This window comes from Drosophila teissieri, chromosome 3R, assembly GCF_016746235.2.
Source record: "Drosophila teissieri strain GT53w chromosome 3R, Prin_Dtei_1.1, whole genome shotgun sequence".
Lineage (NCBI taxonomy): Eukaryota > Metazoa > Arthropoda > Insecta > Diptera > Drosophilidae > Drosophila > Drosophila teissieri.
Genome location: NC_053032.1, coordinates 23,892,126 through 23,914,813, shown reverse-complemented (window position 1 = coordinate 23,914,813; position 22,688 = coordinate 23,892,126). Strand labels below are relative to the sequence as shown.

The 22,688-nt window shown below is 49.2% G+C and overlaps 2 protein-coding genes across 6 annotated transcripts; one reads left to right on the top strand and one right to left on the bottom strand.

The window, feature by feature from the left end:
• The first annotated feature begins 34 nt into the window (after nt 1-34).
• On the top strand, nt 35-19,410 carry LOC122622661 (ankyrin repeat and KH domain-containing protein mask). Of its 5 annotated transcripts, none has more exons than XM_043801286.1 (18): nt 35-160; nt 1,159-2,490; nt 4,911-4,949; nt 5,404-5,539; nt 5,606-5,849; nt 5,925-6,093; nt 6,397-6,696; nt 6,962-8,903; nt 8,972-9,036; nt 9,097-9,324; nt 9,391-10,612; nt 10,680-10,765; nt 10,836-11,111; nt 11,177-11,761; nt 11,823-12,087; nt 12,183-17,200; nt 17,274-17,450; nt 17,539-19,410. In XM_043801286.1, the coding sequence occupies exons 2-18, from the start codon at nt 1,228-1,230 to the stop codon at nt 17,575-17,577; spliced, it is 12,054 nt and encodes a 4,017-aa protein (XP_043657221.1). In that variant the 5' UTR covers nt 35-160; nt 1,159-1,227; the 3' UTR covers nt 17,578-19,410. The 5 variants fall into 5 exon arrangements, with proteins under 5 accessions (XP_043657221.1, XP_043657219.1, XP_043657222.1 ...); XM_043801284.1 differs by having other exon boundaries at nt 5,922-6,093; XM_043801287.1 differs by lacking the exon at nt 4,911-4,949 and having other exon boundaries at nt 5,922-6,093.
• Nucleotides 19,411-19,999: 589 nt separating this feature from the next.
• Nucleotides 20,000-22,396, bottom strand: LOC122622663 (phenylalanine--tRNA ligase beta subunit). Its single transcript, XM_043801294.1, has 5 exons — nt 22,068-22,396; nt 21,938-21,993; nt 21,717-21,874; nt 20,314-21,659; nt 20,000-20,256 (listed from the first exon to the last, which is right to left on the bottom strand). Exons 1-5 carry the CDS (start codon nt 22,123-22,125, stop codon nt 20,105-20,107), a joined length of 1,770 nt encoding a protein of 589 aa, XP_043657229.1. The 5' UTR covers nt 22,126-22,396; the 3' UTR covers nt 20,000-20,104.
• Between the last annotated feature and the right edge of the window lie 292 nt (nt 22,397-22,688).

Sequence of the window (22,688 nt, the reverse complement as noted above, 5' to 3'; positions counted from 1 at the left end):
TGAAGGGAGAAATATCGATGTGAGTTCATATCGCAAGACACAGTACGGTCCTACCTCTTCTTTCAATATCCGGGAATAATATGGCGATCCGAAACTCTGACGATAGACAGAGAATTTAACACTGCTGAAAAATTGATTAATTTGCTAGAAATTTTAAACGGTAATACGCGCAAATATCACCAAATTGTTGGCGATCGTGTGGGGCGTGCATTGTACTAGTTTATTGTACTGCAAACGTCAGTTAATTGGTGAAAATCGACATCGGAATAGTGGCAAAAAAATTTTCCCTCAGTCGCTCAGCTATTTTCTGCCTTCGTCTGCGCGTGTGAGCGGGACGGTAATAGCGGTCCGACTGGCCGCGTCGGGGCATCGCGTGTGCGGGAGAGAGACGAGGCTATCGACCAAGCGAGAAACGCATACGCCAAAGTCGAAAAGTGATTTTTTCTTCGTTCGTTCGGGCGAAGTCGAAACTGCTGCGAAAAGTTTTATAAATAAAGTCTTGCAATTGCAAGTTCTAGAATGTTTGTAAACTTGCAAAGTGCAACCTTCGATTGGTCGTTTCGGCGGCGTCTCCCCTCTGCGATTATATAAATAGTGAAGCACGTTGCCCCGAGTCCTAATTGCGCATCGATTGGTCTTGTATCCGTGAATAAATGAAATTGGCGATACGAAACGTGGGAAAATTGAGTGATTTAGTGTGATTTTTTTGTTTCGCTTTGCACCTAAACCATTTTCGGTGTAAAAATGTGAATCAGTGGACAGGGGAAATGGAATGGAATGGGAGAATTAAATGCGAACGAACGATGTACGACGAACGAGTGTGCAAAGGCAAAGTGAAAGAATGCGCAGCGTTGCCACCCCGCTGGCTCATGTGCGTGCGTGTGTGTGTGTTCGAATGTGTGTGTTAGTTTCTTTTGCCCATCGCATATATATAAACCGATTCCTCACCATATCCAAAAATCAATATAACCCAAGAACCTATTTTTGTTGATGTGTTTTTTGTGCCGCCGCCGCCGACGTGCCCCCTCCCTTGAAAAACACATCAACAAAGTTGTTAAATTCACTTGGAGTGACATTTACTTGGGACCTGACCTCTCTGTTTACCCAAACAAAACAAATTTTAATTTCTATACCTTTACCTCTTTTGATGACCGAAAGGACGCGCGAATTGAAAGTAAATCAAAAAGAATAACCCCAACAACACAGAACCTCCAGCGAGAGAGTAAAATGAATAATGATGCGAAAAACCATGAATGCGATGACTTGAATGTGCGCTCCACGGCGTATTTTAACCAACAAACCACAACCAATCAACCGAAAGCAGCAGCAACCAGCAAGAATAACGCAGGCTCTGGCTCTGGCTCCAATAATAATAATAACAACAACACCACCAACAATCAAAAGCCCAACAGACAGTTGAATCATAATTTACCCCGTATCGCTGCCGCCAGACAATCGATAGCCGCCGCTCTACTGGCGAATGATAGTCTGAAAAACAGCGGGCGGAAGATCCTGTCGGCCAAGAATGAGCCACTGACGACGGAGTCATCAGGCGTTTTAACCAACACACCAACACCATTACCCAGCAATAGTCGATTGAAAGTTAACAACAACAACACCAATAACACTGCCAAGATGTCTGGAACCAGTAGCAGTCAGGCCTCGGCCACGCCCACACCGCCCACGGCCACCAGCAGCACAACCACCACAACAACAACGAACAGCAACAGCGGAGGCGGTGGGAGTGGCAGCGGTGGCAGTGCCGGTAGCGGCACCACGGTAATAGCCAATCCCGCATCGGTAGCCAATACCGGAGCTGGAAGTGCCGCCAAGTTCCGTTCCGCCGTGGCCTCGGCGCCCAGCCCAGCACTGCCTGCAACCAACGCTCCTGCAAATGCAACTGCAACTGCTGCGGCAACAGCAGCAATCGCAACTGCTCCTGCCCCCAGTAGTAGCTCCTCGTCCTCGAAGAAGACCCGAGCAGCAGTGGCCGCCCTGAAGCGGCAGGTGGCCTTGCAGCAGCAGCAGCAGCCCGTTTCCGGTAATACCCCCAACTTGACCAGCAAGGATTCGGCGCATTTGAAATTCGCCGCAACCACTCTGCTGATGGGCGCCGCCGCAGCTGCCGCCGATAGCAACGCTGGCGCTGCTACCGGCGGATCAGGTGCAGGAGGATCATCATCTGGTGGAGCGGGAAGCGGGGCCAGAATGGCCCTTAATCCCGCCGTTGATGTGGCCAATGCCGCTGTCCTGCTTAAGCAAAAGCTAAAGGATGCGGCTGCCGCTGCCTCGGCATCCGCCTCCAATCGCTCCGCCACCTCGTCCATGTCGTCAACCGCCTCCTCGCTGTCCTCGTCGGCGGGCATCGTGAATGCCATTTCCTCGGCGCTGCAGAACATCATCACGCCGGATACGGACACCGACACCGAGTTCTATCCCCAGCCCGTCACCACAGACCTTTCCGAATCGGAGGAGGAGTCCGTTTCAGAGGTGAGTGGGCCAGGTGTCATCGCGCCTGCATTTAAACCATTACGTAGTGTTCTCTCCCATGCCACACTAGTCCAACTTCCAGCTCTAATTCCTTTTGAAGAGTATTGTACTCGCTTTAAAGTTGTCTTGCACGTCCATCGGTCTTTTAGAAAGATGACATTTTGGTACAATTTGGAACTCTTTTCAAGCTTGTAACTCGAAGCCTCTAGAAGTAGAACTAGTTATTGTTCGGACTTAGTCATAAACACATACTTAACTCATCTTTATAAGCCCATCTATTACTCGGAACCATCTTTTGTTGCTTAGAGTTACAGGAGAGTCCAATGAACTCAGTGCATAAAACTAGCTTTATTCCTTTCAAATAATCAAATAGCCTAGAAGGATAGCGGATAGCAGCATTTCAAGTGCAGAAATCTTAGAAAATAAAAGCAAACCGATCTTGATTGCTAGTGGAGCAATTTGGCTAAGACAGATGATTAAAGGCGTTGTGTTATCACTTAACTGGCACAGCTTATCAGAATAATCGAGTGTTTTATTATCGTAGCTGAACAAGTATTTATAATTCAAAGTAAATACACGCTTGCCGCTCCACAGATTCGCTTATATTCGCTTTTACGTGGGGAAATACCTGGAATCGCATTGATCGCACATATTTGTGCTACACGCAATTGTTGTTGCAGCGTGAGGGCAGCAGCGCTCTCTTTCTCTCATACACACCGGAAGGCTGTTGTTTGAGTGAACATGTGTGTGTGTGTGCAAGCCCTATTCGCTTGTTAGTGTGGGTGAATGATGATTTATCAGCTGTTTGACTGTTCGCTGGCTTGCCATAGTATGCGTAAATGCCTATGTATTTCTTTGTCTAGCACATTTGCGAAATGCTAAATGCAAGCTAAAAGACGAAAAAAAAAAACGGTAAAGCATTTATGCTGCAACTACTCAATTAAAATCAAAGGTCATTGCATCGGTGGGATCTTGCAATTGAACCCCGCCTCTCCCACGCAAATTAGTAGTTTAATTTCCTCGCTGCTTACACATGTACATAATTTTTGTTCGACTGCTTTCGCGAATTCTCTTTTGGGCAGCGTGACAAAGATGTCCGTTGGCGATCTGGCAACGCCAGCGCGGCATCTGCTTCTTTTTAGCTGCTGTTGTTTTTGTTGTTGCAGCAGTGAAACGTATGTGAAACACTTAAAAAAAACAATAATAAATAAGAGCCATAATAATCATAACGCACTTTGAGTGTAATGAACTTTGGGTTTCTTACTTTTTTGGTCAAGAAAGAGAGACAATTTGCTGATTATTTTCTGCGGTAGCGTGCAAAAATTTTATGGTTGATTTTCTTTTTCACAAATTTACGAACACACACACACGGTCCAACACGCATACCAATGCGCAGCAACGAGAACAAACGAACGGCTGCTGTTGAACTCGTTTATGATGAATTTTTGTTGTAGGTTCTCTTTGCTTTTCTTTTCTTTCCGCTGCCGTTTCTCTCTGCTCCTCAGCTTGGTTATGTTCTTTTTGTTCCTCTGTTCATTCATCAAAGGTTAAGCAGACAGCACTTGGCCTCGTGTTGAAAATGTATTTCGGCAATATTTTTCAGCAATGTCTTTTCCCCTATTTTAATTTTTGGTTCAATAATTTAAGGCGTGGGCGTAAGCACACACACACACACACACACATTTATAAAGAGGGTGAGAGTGTGTGCGTGCCATATTTAAATCGATGTGCGAACTGCACTCTCTGACTCATGCGGCTTTTCAAACTTCCCAATAAAACCACTTGATAATGTGGTAAAAATCAGGGTCAAAAAAGTTTTTCCCATTATATATCTAGGCGAGCATTTGTGAAAACAATGTAAGTAGAAGTAACTAGGCATTAAATGGATTGTCCTGTTTCTTGCTAGTTTTCCCTCTACGTCTTCTTCTCGTTCTACTCTGTTATCGATAATTACATTTTTGGCCAACCTGCCCTGCCTGCGCTTTTTCCCCGCATTGGCAACTCTGTTTAAACGTCATTTGTTTTGTAGGATTATTCAAAAACTTTTTATGCTCGCCATGCAGTCCTTGTCATATTTGAAGTTTGTCAATGTTGAATTAGATTTAAAAAAAAAAAGTAGATCTCTTTAAATTTCCGTTGTAAACGAATTCCAACGCATCTGAGAAGAACAAATGGACAAGGCAGCAATGGTTTACCGCTCAACTTCCAGCACGTTTTTGAAAAACTTGACCAAAGCAATGATACGAAGATTCCGATACAGCGTGGACTATCTGCTGCATTCATTCGTCCATGTAAATTCGCTGTAACCTCTACAATATATGTAGTTCAACTAGTCCTTAAAGTCTTCAACTCTACTCTCTCTGCTTGCGTTAATTTTTATTATTTATGTACACGTTTCTTTCGTTTCTCTTTATTTGTAGATCCTATTGGCATTCTTGTGTTTAAGGCCAGATCTCCTGGTAAGTTTCAGTTTCGCGTTATAAACCCGTTTCCCGATCCGCATCCCAAAAATTAAAACAAAAAAGAAACCCAACATAATCCATTAACTGAAGGCAAACGAAAGTACCTCAATCTTCAAACCACCAGTTTTACTAAACCATTAATTTACGCAAAATACTTGATCGATCTATAACCCAATTACTCCGCTTCCTCCTCGCACACATGACTAAACCCACACCTAAACCACACCACTTTGTTGCTGGCCTTAGACAACAAGAATGGGCTCTACTGATCAACTATTAAATAGCTTCTCTAATTTGTAACTTCCAGCTAAATTTACTCGTATTTATTCGTAGGCAACTTTTTACTACTCTACTCACCCCCAGTAAAAGTTTCGAGTTTGTTAGTAGAAATCAGTTAGACTTGACAGCAGCCAGAATCTAACGAATCAAAATGTATTATTCTCCCCTACAGGACGATATTCCCGAATCGGATCCGGATAGCTGTCCGCATGAGGGCGAGGTGCGCGAGGATGAGGACGAAACGGAGGAGGAGTCGGAGGAATCTGATGAATCCGAAGGCGAGGAGGAGGAGGACGAAGAGGAGATAGGTAAGTGTAATATGCTCTCTAGCTTGCTTCACGTTATACTTATTTCTTGCCTATCCCAATGATCAGATGTGCTACAGGACAACGACGCGGATGACGAGGAGATCGACGATGAGGACGAGGAAGAGGACGCGCCCGAAGTGAGTTCCTTCCTGCTGGATGCCAACAACAAGCGTTCCAGCAACATCTCCGCCCTACTCGAGGCCGCGGCCAACGAGAAGGCTCCTGTCCTGCGCCACGCCACCCACGCCATCGACGAGACCAAGCAGGCGCTAACGAAGATGCGCTGCGCCAACAGTCCCCGCGATAAGAAGTGAGTGTTGACGTCTTTTTCCCGGGAATGTATTGTATACTTACTCGCAATCTATCCCCTATTTTGCTGCAGCAGTGGTTTCTCCAGATCCCTCGTGGCCGCCTGCACGGATAACGATGTCAATACGGTGAAGCGACTGCTCTGCAAGGGCAACGTGAACCTGAACGATGCCGCCGCATCCACGGATGATGGCGAGTCCCTGCTCTCGATGGCTTGCTCTGCAGGCTACTACGAATTGGCTCAGGTATGTTGCGTTATAATCTCTCCGAAACTATGCAATAGATTCTGGTCAAAACTAGTAAAAAAAAAAATACGGTTTTTTTTTCACGAACCACCTAATTTCACGGGCTATTCGTCGACGTGGCAACGCCGCCACTGCACGCTTGCCCACTCAGCTGGTTTATCGATAAATAGCCCCGAATTAGTTAGCAGCAAACAAAACAATTCCGCAAGAATCAAATAAGACGAAAAAAATAAAAAAAAATATAGGGGATTACGTGGGCTATTCAAGACCATATATCACTAATCTATTCTTCGTCTGTCGTAGGTTCTGCTGGCCATGTCTGCCGCCCAGGTGGAGGACAAAGGGCAAAAGGACTCTACGCCCCTAATGGAAGCTGCATCCGCCGGTCATCTGGACATCGTCAAACTGCTGCTCAACCACAACGCCGATGTGAACGCCCACTGCGCCACCGGCAACACCCCGCTTATGTTTGCCTGCGCCGGTGGTCAGGTGGACGTAGTGAAGGTGCTGCTCAAGCACGGCGCCAACGTCGAGGAGCAGAACGAGAACGGACACACGCCCTTGATGGAAGCGGCTTCCGCAGGCCATGTGGAGGTAGCCAAAGTAAGTGATACCAGTATATACCGTACAATCAATATAGAGAACCACTAGACTTTACGGTATACATACAATACAATACAAATGATTATAATCCGAGATTTGAGAGTGTTGGCACACCTGCGACCTGAATCGCGTTACTGATTGGTGTAGGCAAGATGCCAAGCTCTGTGATTTAGTTTGATCTTATCTGATGCATTCGGCAGTAATGTATTGGTTTTTTACTTTGTAATTGCTTAGCTAATTGCTTGTTATCCTTGTAACCATTTAGGTGCTGCTTGAACATGGAGCCGGCATCAACACCCACTCAAACGAGTTCAAAGAGAGCGCCCTCACACTAGCCTGCTACAAGGGTCACCTGGACATGGTGCGGTTCCTGCTCCAGGCAGGTGCAGATCAGGAGCACAAAACCGACGAAATGCACACTGCCCTAATGGAGGCTTCAATGGACGGCCATGTGGAGGTGGCTCGCCTGCTCCTGGACTCCGGTGCCCAGGTGAACATGCCCACGGATTCTTTCGAGTCACCGTTAACGTTGGCCGCCTGTGGTGGTCACGTGGAGTTGGCTACACTCTTGATCGAGAGGGGAGCCAACATCGAGGAGGTGAACGACGAGGGCTACACGCCGCTGATGGAGGCCGCTCGCGAGGGACACGAGGAGATGGTGGCCCTGTTGCTCAGCAAGGGTGCAAACATCAACGCCACCACCGAGGAGACCCAGGAGACAGCTTTGACGCTGGCTTGCTGCGGTGGCTTCATGGAGGTGGCCGCATTCCTGATCAAGGAGGGAGCTAATCTTGAGCTTGGTGCCTCCACACCGCTCATGGAAGCCTCGCAAGAGGGACACACCGATCTGGTAAGCTTCCTGCTGAAGAAGAAGGCCAATGTTCATGCAGAGACGCAGACGGGCGATACTGCCTTGACGCATGCCTGCGAGAACGGACACACGGATGCGGCCGGTGTGCTTCTATCGTATGGAGCTGAACTGGAGCACGAGTCCGAGGGCGGGCGAACGCCACTAATGAAAGCCTGCCGTGCCGGACACCTGTGCACTGTCAAGTTCCTCATTCAAAAGGGCGCCAATGTCAACAAACAGACCACCAGTAATGACCACACTGCCCTGTCGTTGGCCTGTGCCGGGGGTCATCAGTCTGTGGTGGAGCTGCTATTGAAAAACAACGCCGACCCGTTCCACAAGCTGAAGGACAACAGCACCATGTTGATCGAAGCATCCAAGGGTGGACACACTCGTGTGGTCGAGCTGCTTTTCCGTTACCCAAACATTTCGCCTACGGAACTGGCAGCGGCTGCGAATGTTAACCAGGCAGCACCAACCACCACCACCCAGCCCGGTCAAAATCAGATGCGTCAAAAGATCATGAAGCAACAGCTTCAGCATCAGTTGCAGCAGCTGAACGCTCCCCCTGGATTGCATGAGTTGTCCGAGGCGGCACGTGCAACCAACCAGCAACATTTCCACCAGCAACAGTTCAGCAGTGCCGGCAACGGATCCTCCAACATTGTGGCAATGGGAACTGGTGACTTTTTGGATGCCGGTGAACTGCAACTTACGGCTACGGCGGGAATGAGTGCGGGAGCTGGAACCAGCACCACGGGCAGTGAGACTGGTATGGAGGAGTATGGAGAAGTCGGAGGAATCGACCTGACTACTCTTGGCGCTCAGCAGCAGGAGGGCCTTATTGCCAAGTCGAGATTGTTCCATTTGCAGCCGGGCTTTGATCAGCAGCAGCAGCAACAACAACAGCAGCCACCTGCTGCCGGCCAGCACCACCAGTTAGTGCCATGTAAGCACTTCGACCTGGACATGGAGCACATTAATTCTCTGCAGCCGCCGCAAAAGGCACCGCCCGCTCCACCTGTACTCTTTCACACCGTTTGCCAGCAGCCTGTAATGCAACAGCAGCAGCAACTTCAGCCAGGTCAGCCCAAGTTGAAGGCCATGCTTCCCAACCGCCATCGAGCGTTGAAAACTGGCGAGGTAGTGGAGTTCATCGACTGCCCGCTGGAACAGCAACAGCACGGCGAGCAGGTGCGCACGCAGCCTTTGGGTGAGGATGGAAAGACCCCACAGTTTGCATGTGCTGGAGAGGATCCACGCTTGCAGCGCCGACGCGGCTTTATGCCGGAGCTGAAGAAGGGTGAACTGCCGCCGGAGAGCAGCAGCAGTGACCCAAACGAGCTAGCCCTTAAAGGTGAGCTAAAACGCAACCTAATGTTTTTTAAAGGTTATCTAATTCTTTGTATTAATCCTTACAATCAGGAGCCGACAACAATCAGCCCGTACCGTCAGCACTGGACAATAGTGTCTGCGCACAGATCCCAGCGGTAAGTCCAATTGTCCTATTTGTAGAATAATCTCTATACAAACTGCCTTGTTACTTACAGCGAAACTCCAGCGGAGCAATAACCCATTCCTCGGAAGTACTGCAGAGCACAGCTATAAGCGACAGGCCCAAGGTGAAGGCCACCAACAAGAACAACCGGAAGCAAGCGGCAGCAGCAGCAGCAGCCGCAGCAGCAGAGGCGGCGGCAGCAGCAGCGGCCGCCCAGCACGCCCAGCAAGTGTTGCCGAATTTGCAGCAGAACCCAATGGTCTCCATCTATAATAACCTGGTATGTTTAGCCAACGCTTAATTATTTTATCCATCCAAATGACCCAACTCTTTTTTGTATACGCAGCATTTGCAGCACTTGCAGCATCCGCATCTCCAGCTTCAGCAGCAACTTCAACTGCATCACCAGCGCGTTGCTGGACTGGACAATGCAGCGGCTGCAGCCGCAGCAGCGGCATCATCCGCGAACATGGCCTACTCTATTTCTCCGGCTTCTCCACTCCCTTCGCCCACTGGCAGCGGCAACTATGTCGATCAGCAGCTGCAACAGCAGTCCATGGATGTAGGTCTGCAGCGCAAGACGGCCATGGAGGATTTCCGTGGCATGTTGCAGACGGCGTTACATGGGTCAAGGGCCAGAAAAGACCTGGCTCTTAAAACACCCCAGTTGAACTTCTTCAAGGACGGCTGGCATATGGTAGGAGTGCACAATTTCTTCGGTGATCAGCCAAAGTCGCCCACTGAGACTCCGCCGGAAATGGAGGAGACTACCATGTCCTCACCGACAGAAGCAGATCGTCTCGGATCGGAGCCTCGGGCCGAAATGAAGAATTTGGCCACGCTCTGCTCGGCCGCAGCAGCAGCTGCTGCAGTGGCTGCTGTTAACAAGGATCAGGATGAGATTAGTTCGGGACTTGAGAGCGAATGCGAGGATGACGCAGAGGGTGCTGGGGCAGATGGCGAGGAAAACACCCTGCCCCCGGAGCCAATTGAATTGGCCGCCGCTCTAAGGGAAGATGGCATAATTGTTGAGGAAGAGGAGGATGACGAGGAGGAGGATGATGACGATGAAGAGCAGGATACGAACAGCGGCGAGATCGATAAGCTGAACTATGATGACGAAGATGCGGAGGTGGACAACGATGGTGAGGTAGACTACATCGACGAGGACGAAGGTGGTGGAGATGGCGAGGATGAAGAGGATGATGCGGACGATGACGAGTTCTTCTTGGACGAGCCTGACAGCGACCAAGGAACTGGCAACAATAATAACAATTCCAAAAGCGGTGCCAGTTCGTTGCCATTAAAACAGCGCAAAATGGCCACTCGGTTAGAGAACCTAATCCTGACCTCGCAGACACTGTGCGACTTCCCGCCTGAACTTACCAACTCGGAGCTGGTTCATGTCCTGCCCCAAATAAGCAATCTCAAAGCAGCGGCCAGCAGCAACGCGGCTCTGAACAGCGTACTCCAGCAGCAGTTGGCCGCAGCCTCCGCGGCAGCTGCGCACGCCAAAGCGGCTGCAGTCCACCAGAAGCAGCAGCATGGAGAGGGAGACCAGCAATGCGGTAAGATCACAAACGGATATTTGTGATATTTAGTTTCTAATTTGATTACCACAATCTCTGTTTGCAGAAGATGATGGCAGTGCTAGCGCAAGTGAGCTATATTCGGGTTTGGAGCACTTTGCCAATGATGGCGAAATGGAGGACATATTCCAGGCAAGTTAATTGATTTGTTGTGTTAAGCATTAATTGCATATAATAACCATATATTACCCCTTTGTTTTAGGAATTGGCAAGTAGCCTGAACTATCCCGAGCTGGCCGAGTTTAGCCTCAATCAGATGTGCAAGGGTCGATTTGCTGGCAACTGGGCGCAGTCTACAGCCAAGTGGACTGGTCAGGAGCAGTTGGTGGGCGTGGTAAGGTCGCCGGGTCTCATTAACCCAGGCGATGTTCCGCAGGATGCCCAGCGACAGGCAAATCTTGTCCTCCTCGACTATCCCATGCAGCAAAACATCCAACTAGAGCAGCGACTACTCGATGCTGAGGAAATGCACCTGCAGGTTGGTTACATTTGTCCTTGCTCCAGAATTCAGATTGTTCAAACATAATTTACTTTTCTTTTTAGCAACACCAGCAAACACCTTCTCCTCACCTCTCCTTACTGCCCTTTACGGATGAACAGCAGCAGCAGCTTCACCACCAAGCTTTGCCCAATGCAGCCGATTTTCAGCAACACCAACAGCTTGCCCTGGAAAACGATCCAGAACTTAAGCAGCAGCTTCAGCAGTACTCCAACGCGCGCATCATTAAAGCTGTGGCTGCCCAGCATCAGCAGCAGCCTGCAACCAACTTCGTTTACAACGTGGAGAGCGGCGACAAGAATGCTCCGCCAGTGCAGTTGCTCTTCCAGTTGCCACCAAACATGACTCAGCATCAGGCTCAGCAACAACAGGCCGTTGGAGAGCCTCTTACCGAACAGCAACAGCAGCAGTTACATGCTGAGCAGGCGCATCTCTTTCAGCATCGAACTGGCGGTCAGCGTCCGCCCACCCAGAGTGAGTTAGAGCAGGTGGCTCAAGAGCTATTGCTTCAGCGAAGCGGCCAGGTGCCGGCAGGAGCTCCTGTTGTGGGTGTTCAGGCACTTCCTCTCAAGCAAAAGCACTTTAACCTGCATCCGCCGCCGTGTCCACCCACCTGTGTCCAGCATCAGGTATGTTAATTAAACTCAAAAGAATTCAGTGATGTCTTATTCACTAAACATAATTTTCTAGGTGGCCACGCAGACGCATCCTGCTTCTGTTGTAGTGCCGCAGCCTGCTGTTGGATATACACAATTCGCTCTTCAGGCCTCCCAGCAACAGCAAATGCAACAAAACGAGCTCTCCATTTGGCCGATGGGCACGCCTACTCCCACGCCCAGTAGCGGTGTGAGCGCCACCAAGTCGATGCCCGGCGGCATTGCCAAAAAGGCCATTGACAAGCAGTCGCGCAAGGATCGTCGTTGCGTGGTGCGCCAGACACCAGCCGGCAGTCAAGGTGGGTTTTCCCGTTCATAATTGAAATCTTATATGCTTAAGCTCATATGTTTTATTTCATCAAATTGTATTAATTTAATCTAATTTCCCTCGCAGTGAACACCAACCAGCATCAACAGCCGCAGGTCGCCACAGCCCAGCAACAAGCCCAACTGCAGAACCAGCTAGCCGTTGCGACCACCGTGAGTGTGGACAAAACTATCGAGATAGATTCGGAGACGGAATCTAACCACGATACGGCGCTAACCTTGGCGTGTGCCGGCGGTCATGAAGAACTGGTGGAACTGCTGATCAATCGGGGAGCAAACATCGAGCACCGCGATAAGAAGGGATTCACACCGCTTATCCTAGCCGCCACCGCTGGCCACGACAAAGTCGTGGACATTCTGCTCAAGCACAGCGCTGAGCTGGAGGCTCAATCAGAGCGTACCAAGGATACTCCGTTGTCGCTGGCTTGTTCTGGCGGCCGATACGAGGTGGTGGAACTTCTGCTTAGCGTTGGCGCCAACAAAGAGCACCGCAATGTATCTGACTACACTCCACTGAGCTTGGCAGCCAGTGGGGGCTATGTAAACATCATTAAACTGTTGCTTAGTCATGGAGCAGAGATCAACTCGCGAACGGGCAGCAAGTTGGGCATTTCACCGCTTATGCTAGCCGCCATGAATGGTCATACGCCGGCCGTAAAGTTGCTTTTGGATCAGGGATCCGACATAAATGCCCAGATCGAAACGAATCGCAATACGGCCCTGACTTTAGCTTGCTTCCAGGGCAGACACGAGGTCGTAAGTCTGCTGCTCGACCGACGCGCCAATGTGGAGCATCGAGCTAAGACGGGTCTGACACCGCTTATGGAAGCCGCTTCAGGCGGTTACATTGAGGTTGGTCGCGTTCTGCTGGACAAGGGCGCGGACGTGAATGCTGCTCCAGTGCCGACGTCCAGGGACACTGCTTTAACAATTGCCGCCGACAAGGGCCATCAAAAGTTCGTGGAGCTCCTTCTGTCTCGCAATGCCAGCGTAGAGGTGAAGAATAAGAAAGGTAACTCTCCACTCTGGCTAGCTGCCCATGGTGGCCACCTCAGTGTGGTGGAGCTTCTGTACGATCACAATGCAGACATAGACTCACAGGATAATCGACGCGTTTCCTGTCTGATGGCTGCCTTCCGCAAGGGGCACACCAAGATTGTGAAGTGGATGGTGCAGTATGTGTCGCAGTTTCCCTCTGACCAGGAGATGATTCGCTTCATTGGTACCATAAGTGATAAGGAGCTGATAGACAAGTGCTTTGACTGCATGAAGATCCTGCGTAGCGCCAAAGAGGCCCAGGCCGTCAAGGCCAACAAGAATGCATCGATCCTATTGGAGGAGCTGGATCTGGAGCGGACTCGCGAGGAGAGCCGCAAGGCAGCCGCCGCCCGTCGTCGTGAGCGCAAGAAGAAGAAGAAGATGGAGAAGAAAGAGGAGAAGCGCCGTCAACAACAGGGTAATGGTGCTGGCGGAGACGATATGCAAGGCGATGACGATGACGCCAGTGACAAGGATGATGATTCCGACAAGGACGATGAAGATGAGGAGGCAGCGCCGGCCGCCGCCCGCGAGGAGGGAGACTCTGGCATCGATCAGGGCTCGTGCTCCAGCGGAGACACCAAAGGTGCGCGCTTGGGTGGCAGTCAATCCGCTCAGGCTGCGGAGGCGGCAGCCAATTCCGTGTCCAACAACAACCAGGGAAAGAAGAACAAGAAGCAGCCGAAAAACAAGGTGGTGGTATCGGTGGAACCAGTTCCAACACCAACTCCTCCAGTAGTCACATCGAATACCGTCCTCAAGGGCATCTCTGTGAAAAAGCAACCCGCAGTCGAAGTTGTAAAGCAACCTCCTGCCGCACAACAGGCTGCCCCTCTTAAGCGGCAGCTCGATGTGAAAAAGGAGGAACCCTCTCTCAAGAAGAAGGAGGAGAAGAACAGCTCGTCCAGCAGCAGCAACAAGCGTGAGAAGGAGAACCTTGCGCCCAAGGAGGTTGCACTGCCAGCCAAGCAGCAACCCAGTAGCTCCAGCAAACTGCAGAGCAGCGAGTCTGCGAGCAACATAAACAGCAGCACCGCTACCAACACCAGTAGCGCCAATACTACTACCCGCAAGGAAGTTGCAAAGCCAGTGTCACAAGCCGCGAGTGCCACCAGTTTGAATCCCGCGAAGCGCACCGAAGTCGATGGTTGGAAGGAAGTAGTCCGCAAGAGCAGCGCCCAGCAGACCACAGCGGTGGGAGCGAGTGGAGCACCTCTGCCTGTGACAGCCACCAGTTCGGCCACCAGCGTGCAGCACCATCCGCACCATCACCTAGGCAGCAGCTCCAGCAACAGCTCAAGCTCTCTGGCCACAAGCGCCACTACCGCAACGTCTTCGGTACCCGAGATGACCTGCAAGAAGGTGCAAGTGCCCGTAAATGCCATCTCCCGGGTGATTGGACGAGGTGGAAGCAACATTAACGCTATTCGCGCCACCACTGGTGCTCACATCGAGGTGGAGAAACAGGGCAAGAACCAATCGGAGCGTTGCATCACGATCAAGGGCTTAACCGATGCTACAAAACAGGCACATATGCTCATTTTGGCACTGATCAAGGATCCTGATGTGGACATATTGCAAATGCTGCCAAGGATTAACAGCAGTATTAAGCAGGCGTCTAGTGGCGGGGCCAGCGCCCCAATGTCCGTTGGAACGTGGGATAATCGCACCGCTGCCGGTGTGAACGCGTACACCTTTTCTTCAGCTGCGTCCACCACCTCCACTTCGTCCAGCTCGTCTGCCAGCTCTACTACACCGGCGGGAGCTGCGTACAGTAATGCGCACAAGCAGCAGCAGCAGCAGCTGCAGTCAGTGAAGGGCCCAAGTGGACGGTCATCAGCGTCGGTGAAGTCTAACGGCAGCAGCACCAAGGTGTCGGCCTCGAGTGGATCGGGTTCCCGAAACGGCAGGGGTGGCGGTAGCTATCTTGGCCAACAACAGCCTGGTCGCAGCTCTGGAGGCGCTTCCTCAAATGGCGTGCCCAAGAGCAAGGCAGAAAGCTCATCGAAATCCCTGCCAGCAGCACAGAAGAGCAGTACCACTTTGGGTAAATCATCGACTGTGGCACCGGGGGCACAAAACTTCGCAAAGGCAGCGGCTATTGCACAGTCCTCACCCAAAAAGGCTGAGGGTGGTGCTACGTCTGCCGTGATCAGCTCTGCCGGTGGACGCAGCAGTGGCGTGGTGGCACCATTTGGACGGGGCAAGCCTGTTGCTGGCCAAGGAGGGTCGGCCGCAACGGCGGCTTCCAATGTTGCCCAGCTCGGAAGTGTAAGTGGCAACAGTAGCAACAGCAACATATTGGCTGGACCAATTGGCACCTTTAATGTAGCGGATGTGGCCGCTGTGAATGCAGCCGCCGCAGCAGGAGCAGCAGCCACCACCAACAGCAATGTGAAACCCATTGCCCCCATTGCACCGCCCAGTAAGCGAGTTGGATCTCCCATCCAAGCCCAGCAACAGCATCAACCGCAGCAGCAGCAACAACAGCAACTACCCCAGCCAACACCAGTTCCTGGCCCACAGCCGCCACAACAACAACCGCAGCCGCAACAACAGCAGCAGCAGCCACAACAAGCGCCTCAGCAGCAGCAGCCACAACAGCCAACCCAGCAACAGCAACCACAGACGTCCCAGCAAAATCTCGTGATCAATACAAACCTGCTCAACGATCTGATGGCCGCCAGTGCAGCAAACACCACCAGCGATAGCTTCAGTGCCCAGCTGGCAGCGAAGTTGTCTAGCGCATATTCCCTGTTCAGTGACTATCAGCAGTCGCAGTGGGGCAAGTTGGGCGATCCAGGCATCGGCGGTGGAGCTGGAGCTGTGGGCGATGGTCTGCCGCAAGCGGATGCTTCCAAGGCACCAGGATACAATCGCAACATCCTCAGCTCGCCCGTGGGCAGTTCCAAGGCCTCGTCGAATCACTCCACCTCGCCTCCAGTGGGTAATGTGATCCAGCAGCAGCAACAGCAACCGCAATCTAGCCAACAGGCTCTTAACATCATTACCAGTGGACCGGGAGGGCCTGCAACAGCGCCAGCCAGATCACCAATGGTGTCGGCCAACGAGGGAAATCCCCCAGTGGGCCAGCCCTCCATCAATGGAACGCAAGGATTGGGTGAGACGGCTCCGGCCCATTCACCAGGCGTTATTAAACCGCCCACGGCCACAGTTCCCATCCAGCGTCATGTGCCCATGCCGATCTCTGCGCCGGAGGCCGGAGCACCGCCCACATTTGGAGCGATTGGTTCCAACCCAGTAAGCGGTAACAATTCGGTGGCTGCCCAGGCCGCAGCTGCTGCCGCCGCCTCGGCGATGATCGATCGCCAGCAGCAGAATTTGCAGAATCTGCAGACTTTGCAAAATTTGCAAAGGATGGTGGGAGCCTCACAGCAGCAACAACAGCAGCAGCTGAACTATCCCATGGATCCCACGGCCTCATCGTACATCGTGGATGGTAATAACTTACTGCGCCTGAATCAACGCGTCATCTACCCGCAAGGCAACACCAAGCCACCACAGCCACCGCCGCAGGGTGGAACGCAGTCGAATATGTTTGGGGGAAATCAAGGCAGACAACCACCTGGAGCGGGAGCCAGACAGCCGGGAGGAGCAGCTGCACAGCGTTGGTATGGCGGCGCTCTTGAATATCCTTCTTACACCGGCCGCGACATGCTTCACCTGGAGAATGGAGCCGGCGGAATGGCGGGCATGGGCTCACCATCGGCAATGTCGCCCAATCACGACGACATTCGCAAGATGCCGCGCCCCATTGGTACCGAGCGAGCCGCATCATGGAAGTACAACAACTTTAACGTGGGAGCCTCGACACTTAGCATGGAAGATGCTCTTGCCAGTGTGTTGCCCCCATGGGCACATGAGCCAAAGGCTCAGCCACCGGGCTTGCAGCAGCCGCCTCCTCCGCCGCAGTCGCAGCAGCAGCAACAACCGCTCAACTGGCTGAAGCAGCAGCCGCAGCAGCAGCAATACAGGGCCTACAACAATGGACCCTATCCGCAGCAGCAGCAGCATGAGCCAATGAATGTAAGATACAATTGATGAAATGGCTTTTCAAGATTAGTTTTATTTAATTTTTAATTATTACCAATATATTCAGATGCCCATGGATTACCACAACATGCAGGCACCTCCAAATATGAGCCAGCAGCAGCAACAGCACGTCAACTTGATGCCCTCCTATGGCTACCAGCATTTTGTGGGCGCTCCTGGAGCGGTTGACATTTCCGCACACATGCCGGACAAGATGGAGGTGTGGGATCACCACGACAAACACGTGAGTTAACACTTCCTATTTTGAACAATAGATATTAGGTTGGTTAGAAAATCCATATCACTTACGCAATGTTTTCCGTTTTATACAGATGCCCTGGACCAACTATACCACCAACTGGTCCAACTGATGTGCCAGCGAAACTCAGAAGGAGGATCTCTTCGATGCCTGAATCGAGCAGCTATGGCTGAGAGAACTCCTACTCAAAAATTACCAGGACCTAGCAGAAATGTCAACTTCAGTAGCAGCCGTAACACCACAAGCACCTCACTGATTTGAAAATGCAAAGCGAAATAATATTTGTTGAATTTCTACGTTTTCTATTCGGATTCTCGGCTTCTTCTCCCCAATCCTAAATCTTCTAACTGCCGCCTGCCAACCTTTGTGGAAACCAATTAACAGCATGATGGAAAATTGCAACATGGCTTTGTTCTTTAGTTTATCAATTTAAAAACTTTTGAATTTGGGTAATTATTTAACTTCGCAGGCAAAACATGAAATTTAACCAGAAACATATAAAAACGCAAAAGAAATGCAAAAATGATAAAAAGCTAAATGCTAGAAGAAAACATGTTCGAAACTGGTGCCCAGGCAACTGGGGCCAATATATATTATTTATTTTTAAATGTATTGATATTTTTTGAAGAAGCATGAAGTTAGTGGTAGCTTTTTGTGTGTTCAGCTAGAGGGAAAACGAAACGAAAAGTAAATCTTCTTCACACACAACATATACATGCACTAACCCCCTCCCCCGCACACAACAAACACACACCCATACATACACAAATACATTTATGTTAAGATAGAAGTCAGTCTTATGAATGAAACATTAAATTGAAATGTTTAGCGCCAGCTAAAGTTAAAGTACACACAAACTTTTATTACAACACTTATACATAAATACATCTATATATATTTAATAACATTAATAAAGGCAACAAATGAATGTCGAAACTGTAAATTCTAGGCGCGCACTATTCTCTATCCCCCTGTTTTGTCCCCGATAAAAACCAAACCGCACTAAACAACAAGAAGCTAACGAAACCGGAAACTAGAACAAAGCTATGAAAACGCATATGCATACGCTATGAATCGCAAAAAGTACGAAACGAAAAACCACAATCGACAGATAATTACTTAATTCAACTTTACAACGTATACATACCATTAACTACTCCCAAACTCAAAGATACCAAAACCAATCCGAGCGAAACATCCGAGACGGAGCTGCTGCAGAGCTTGGTGTTCTTATGGTCGGAAGTGAATGAAACCCTTGGTCGATAACCCGAAAAATGTAGTTAGTAGAAATTGAAATTGCTTAAATAACTAAGTAAAACATCAATAACATAATGGTCGAGTAACGTTTTAATATTCCATTTACGAGAACTAAACGATATATGATACGATGGTGAAGATAATGATGATGATAATGAAGATGACGAGACGACGAAGCGGCGCTTGCTTGCCATCTTTGATGCTTTTCCGACACTGCTCATAGACGTACATAAAATATATACCTATCTAAAATATATACTAGCGAATAGCATATATGAGATACACAAACTTTTATTTCGATCCCTGATGAACGCGAGCGAAAACTAAACTAACGAAGAAGATATGTAAAAACACTTGATCAGCCCAAAACCCCATCTTGCCTGATCCAGGGTCGCACCACCAGTAGGCACGAGTGAAATCGAAATCCGAGGACCCGGACCCGGAACACAAGTCAAAGGTGTGAGTGGTGGTCGTCATGCAATTGCTTTGTAAAATTCTAGAGGAGAACGAAAAAAGAAAACGTTGCTTGAGATGATATATACATAAATGCTTAGAGAACCGTTTAAAGAGCAATCCACGCATAATCCCACACAGAAACACAAAAACCCCGATTGCAAGATATACTTTATCGATGATATAATGATGAATATGAAAATACGAAATAAATGATAATATAAGTGAAGCATGAAACTACTTTTTTTCTATTTTTCAATGTTTTAGCTGCAAGCAAATAATGAGTAAATGCGTAATAAGAATATGTGGAGATGTTTGTTTAAGTTATTTGATACAACAAATTGCGAGATATATATTTACCACATATACACACATACACCTACACCTAAACAAACACCTATATGCCCGACAGGAACTTTATTCGATTTTGTTGACTAACAAAAAGATACAACCGAATATCTGAGGACATACAGCCGTTATGAGATGATGCATCCTTGATTGAACCGCAAACAAAACGATGGGGAATAAAAAAAAGAAAAATACAAAAGCATACTGAATAAATATAGAATTTTTTTCAAGCGAAAGAAATTAAATTCACATAGATTTATTAATTTAAAAATTAATATAAATATACTTCAAATATGAAAAGTATGGAAACAAAAAAATGCAAACAAGAAAAACAAAAAAACTACATATATTAAATACACACATACTATATGAGTATACTACGGATTATTATTACTCTTATAATTATTATTATTGTATTGAAGGAAAAATATAAAAGAGAACATTAAACAGCATAAATAAAAAATTACAACAAATTGTTTGGTTTAAAATGGATTGGGATATTGCTTTTATTTAATTTATTTGTGATCATTTATTTGTGAACTTTTAGACAATGTTAAACATTCGTAAATAGCTTCAATCTTTTAGACGAAAGGCTCAATGGTGAACTCCACCGCCGAGCAGGGCGTGGTTAGCTCGAAGGCCTGCAGCACTGTGGGATGCAAAACACCAATCTTGCCGATGACAACCCCATCGTACATCACATTAGCACAGCGACCAGGGAAATAGCTGGGATCTAAAATCAAATGGAAATTGGGTTACTAAAGATCAAAAGAACTTTTCGGCAGCTTACCCTCGGTAGATTGAAGGTAATATCCCTTGTTCCCGCTGGCCGTTTTCCAGGGCACAGAGAGCAGTTGCATCACGCGATCCAGCAGGCCGTGAACCACCTCGAAGCCAGCGGTCTTGTTGCAGTTTACGGCACACACCCTTCGCTCATTGCGGGCACCAACTTCCGTGCTCTCATCGGCAACCACCACGTCGCTGATCTCGAAGAGTTTCAGGGGCAGCGGCATCTTGCGGTTGGCCACCAGAGTCTTTAGGAGACCGGGCAATAAAGTCGTGCGCACTACTTGGAACTCCAGCGTCTTGGGATTGCCGATGTGCACGGCCTGCAGGGCGTCGATGTTCTTGTTCAGCTTGCGTCCAATATCATCCCGAGAGCAGAGCGTAAAGGTCAGCGCCTCGGTGAAGCCCGCCTGGGCCACCTGTTCGCGCAGTTGTTCGGTCAGTTTGTTCAGTGGGAATTGCTTGGCTATTTGCATGAATGCAGGCAGGGACTTCTTGATGTTATTGTAGCCATAGGCAATAGCCACGTCCTCGTAGATGTCGCACGCATGGATCACGTCGTGCCGCGTGGGTGGGATCTTAACCACCAGCGAGTCGCCATCGACCTTGGCCTCCAGATACATGCGCGTCAGCATATCTGCGAGCTTTTCCGCCGGCTCATCGATGCCAATATAGGCATTGGCGCGCTTTACCGATATCCGCTCCTCGCGCACCTCCAGTTCCGGGTAGGAGATCACACTGCCATCGGGCTGCACCACATCGCACGGCTCCACGGTAAACTTCTGGGCGCAGTGCTCGGAGAAGAGGCACACAATGGTGTCCAGCACCACCTTCGCCTTCGTTCTATCCGTGGCCGTGCACTCGATGAACACGTTCTTGGTCTTCAGCGAGATCTTGGAATGATCACCGTTGATTATGGGCGGCAGTGAAAGCACCACACGGTTGGCATCGTAGATCACTGGATAAACCGGCGATTCCCGAATGATTGGCAGATATTGCTTCAGCTGCGCATGCGTGGCATAGAAGTCCATGAGCTCGCTGCCAGTCATCTCCTTGGTTTGATTAAGAGGCTTGAACTTGATTTGTTCCGGCGCCAGAGCCTCGTAACTGAAGGGTCCCTGTAGGGTGTCCAGATCGTGGGTTCCAATGGCCACCAGCGTACGCTTGCGGCAGATGTTCTGGTGCAGTTTGTCCTGCAGATCGATGAAACTGTTGTAGGAGGCCTGCGTAAAGGTGACGTTCCGAAGTACAGCGGCCACAGCGTACGGACGGATCTGCGCCGTCGAAGGGTCAATCTTCAGCATCTGCCTCTTGGCCGGCTCCACAAACTGGAACTTAGGAGGCTTGAGTCTGAAAGGCAGAGTTTTGTATGATTTCATTGATAGGAAAGCGAAGTTTCGAACTCACTTTCCCTGGAACACCAGCAGACCCGTGACCAGACCCTCCAAGCAGAGCAGATCGTACCGGTTGGCTGGTATGTCGATTCTGTAGATGATCTCCTCGCTGGCATTGGCCGCCGCTGCCACATCGCCCTGTTCCTTGGTCAGCATCTGCTTCTCCGTGGTCTGTGGGGATTATCTCAGGGCGTTTCAATATATGTGTACTCTTTATTAATGGACCGCACCTACCACTTCGTCCAGCTCCAGTCCGAAGGCGAAGCACAGCTCCTGGAACTCATCATCGGCTACGGGAAAGGGGTAAACATTAGGGAGCTCCAAGCTATGAAAACGTGATTACACGTGGACTCTGCAAACTCACTGTACGTCTTGCCGAGCGCCTCGAAGAGCAGATCCCGTTTAACTCCAATGGTGGGCATGCTGAATGAATCACCTGTTAATCCCGGACTGGCTTTTAACACAGATAAATAGGCTTAAATACAAATTGGCTTATTTCAGACCGGGGCCAGTGTTGCCAACTTATGGTGACCGTATTTTCAAGTACTATCGCATGGCCATGATGGTCACCCTGAACTTACGGTACGGAAGGGTCACACTCTTCTTTAAAATAGCTTGTGCACACTGAGACTTGAATTACTCGAGAAACACCAGCTAAAACGACCCATTCACACTGAGCTGAGGGTTACCGTTAATTTTGAGTTCCGATTAAGTATTAAATTGAAATTTGATTTTGATTCAATATTTATTTTTAAAATACTGTAAAATATATATTCAATTATGTAAATACATCGCAGTGAACTAAATACACAATTTAAATAGTAATTAGTTAAATACTAAATACAACTTGCCGTTTCCTTTTACATCATAAGATTCACTTAATTAGAGATATATATTTGTATAGCTATGTGTATAAGGCCCCCAAAAAACAGTCCGGGCGCGCACAAAATGATTGGGCAAATGGTATCGCAATCCAAATTAAAAG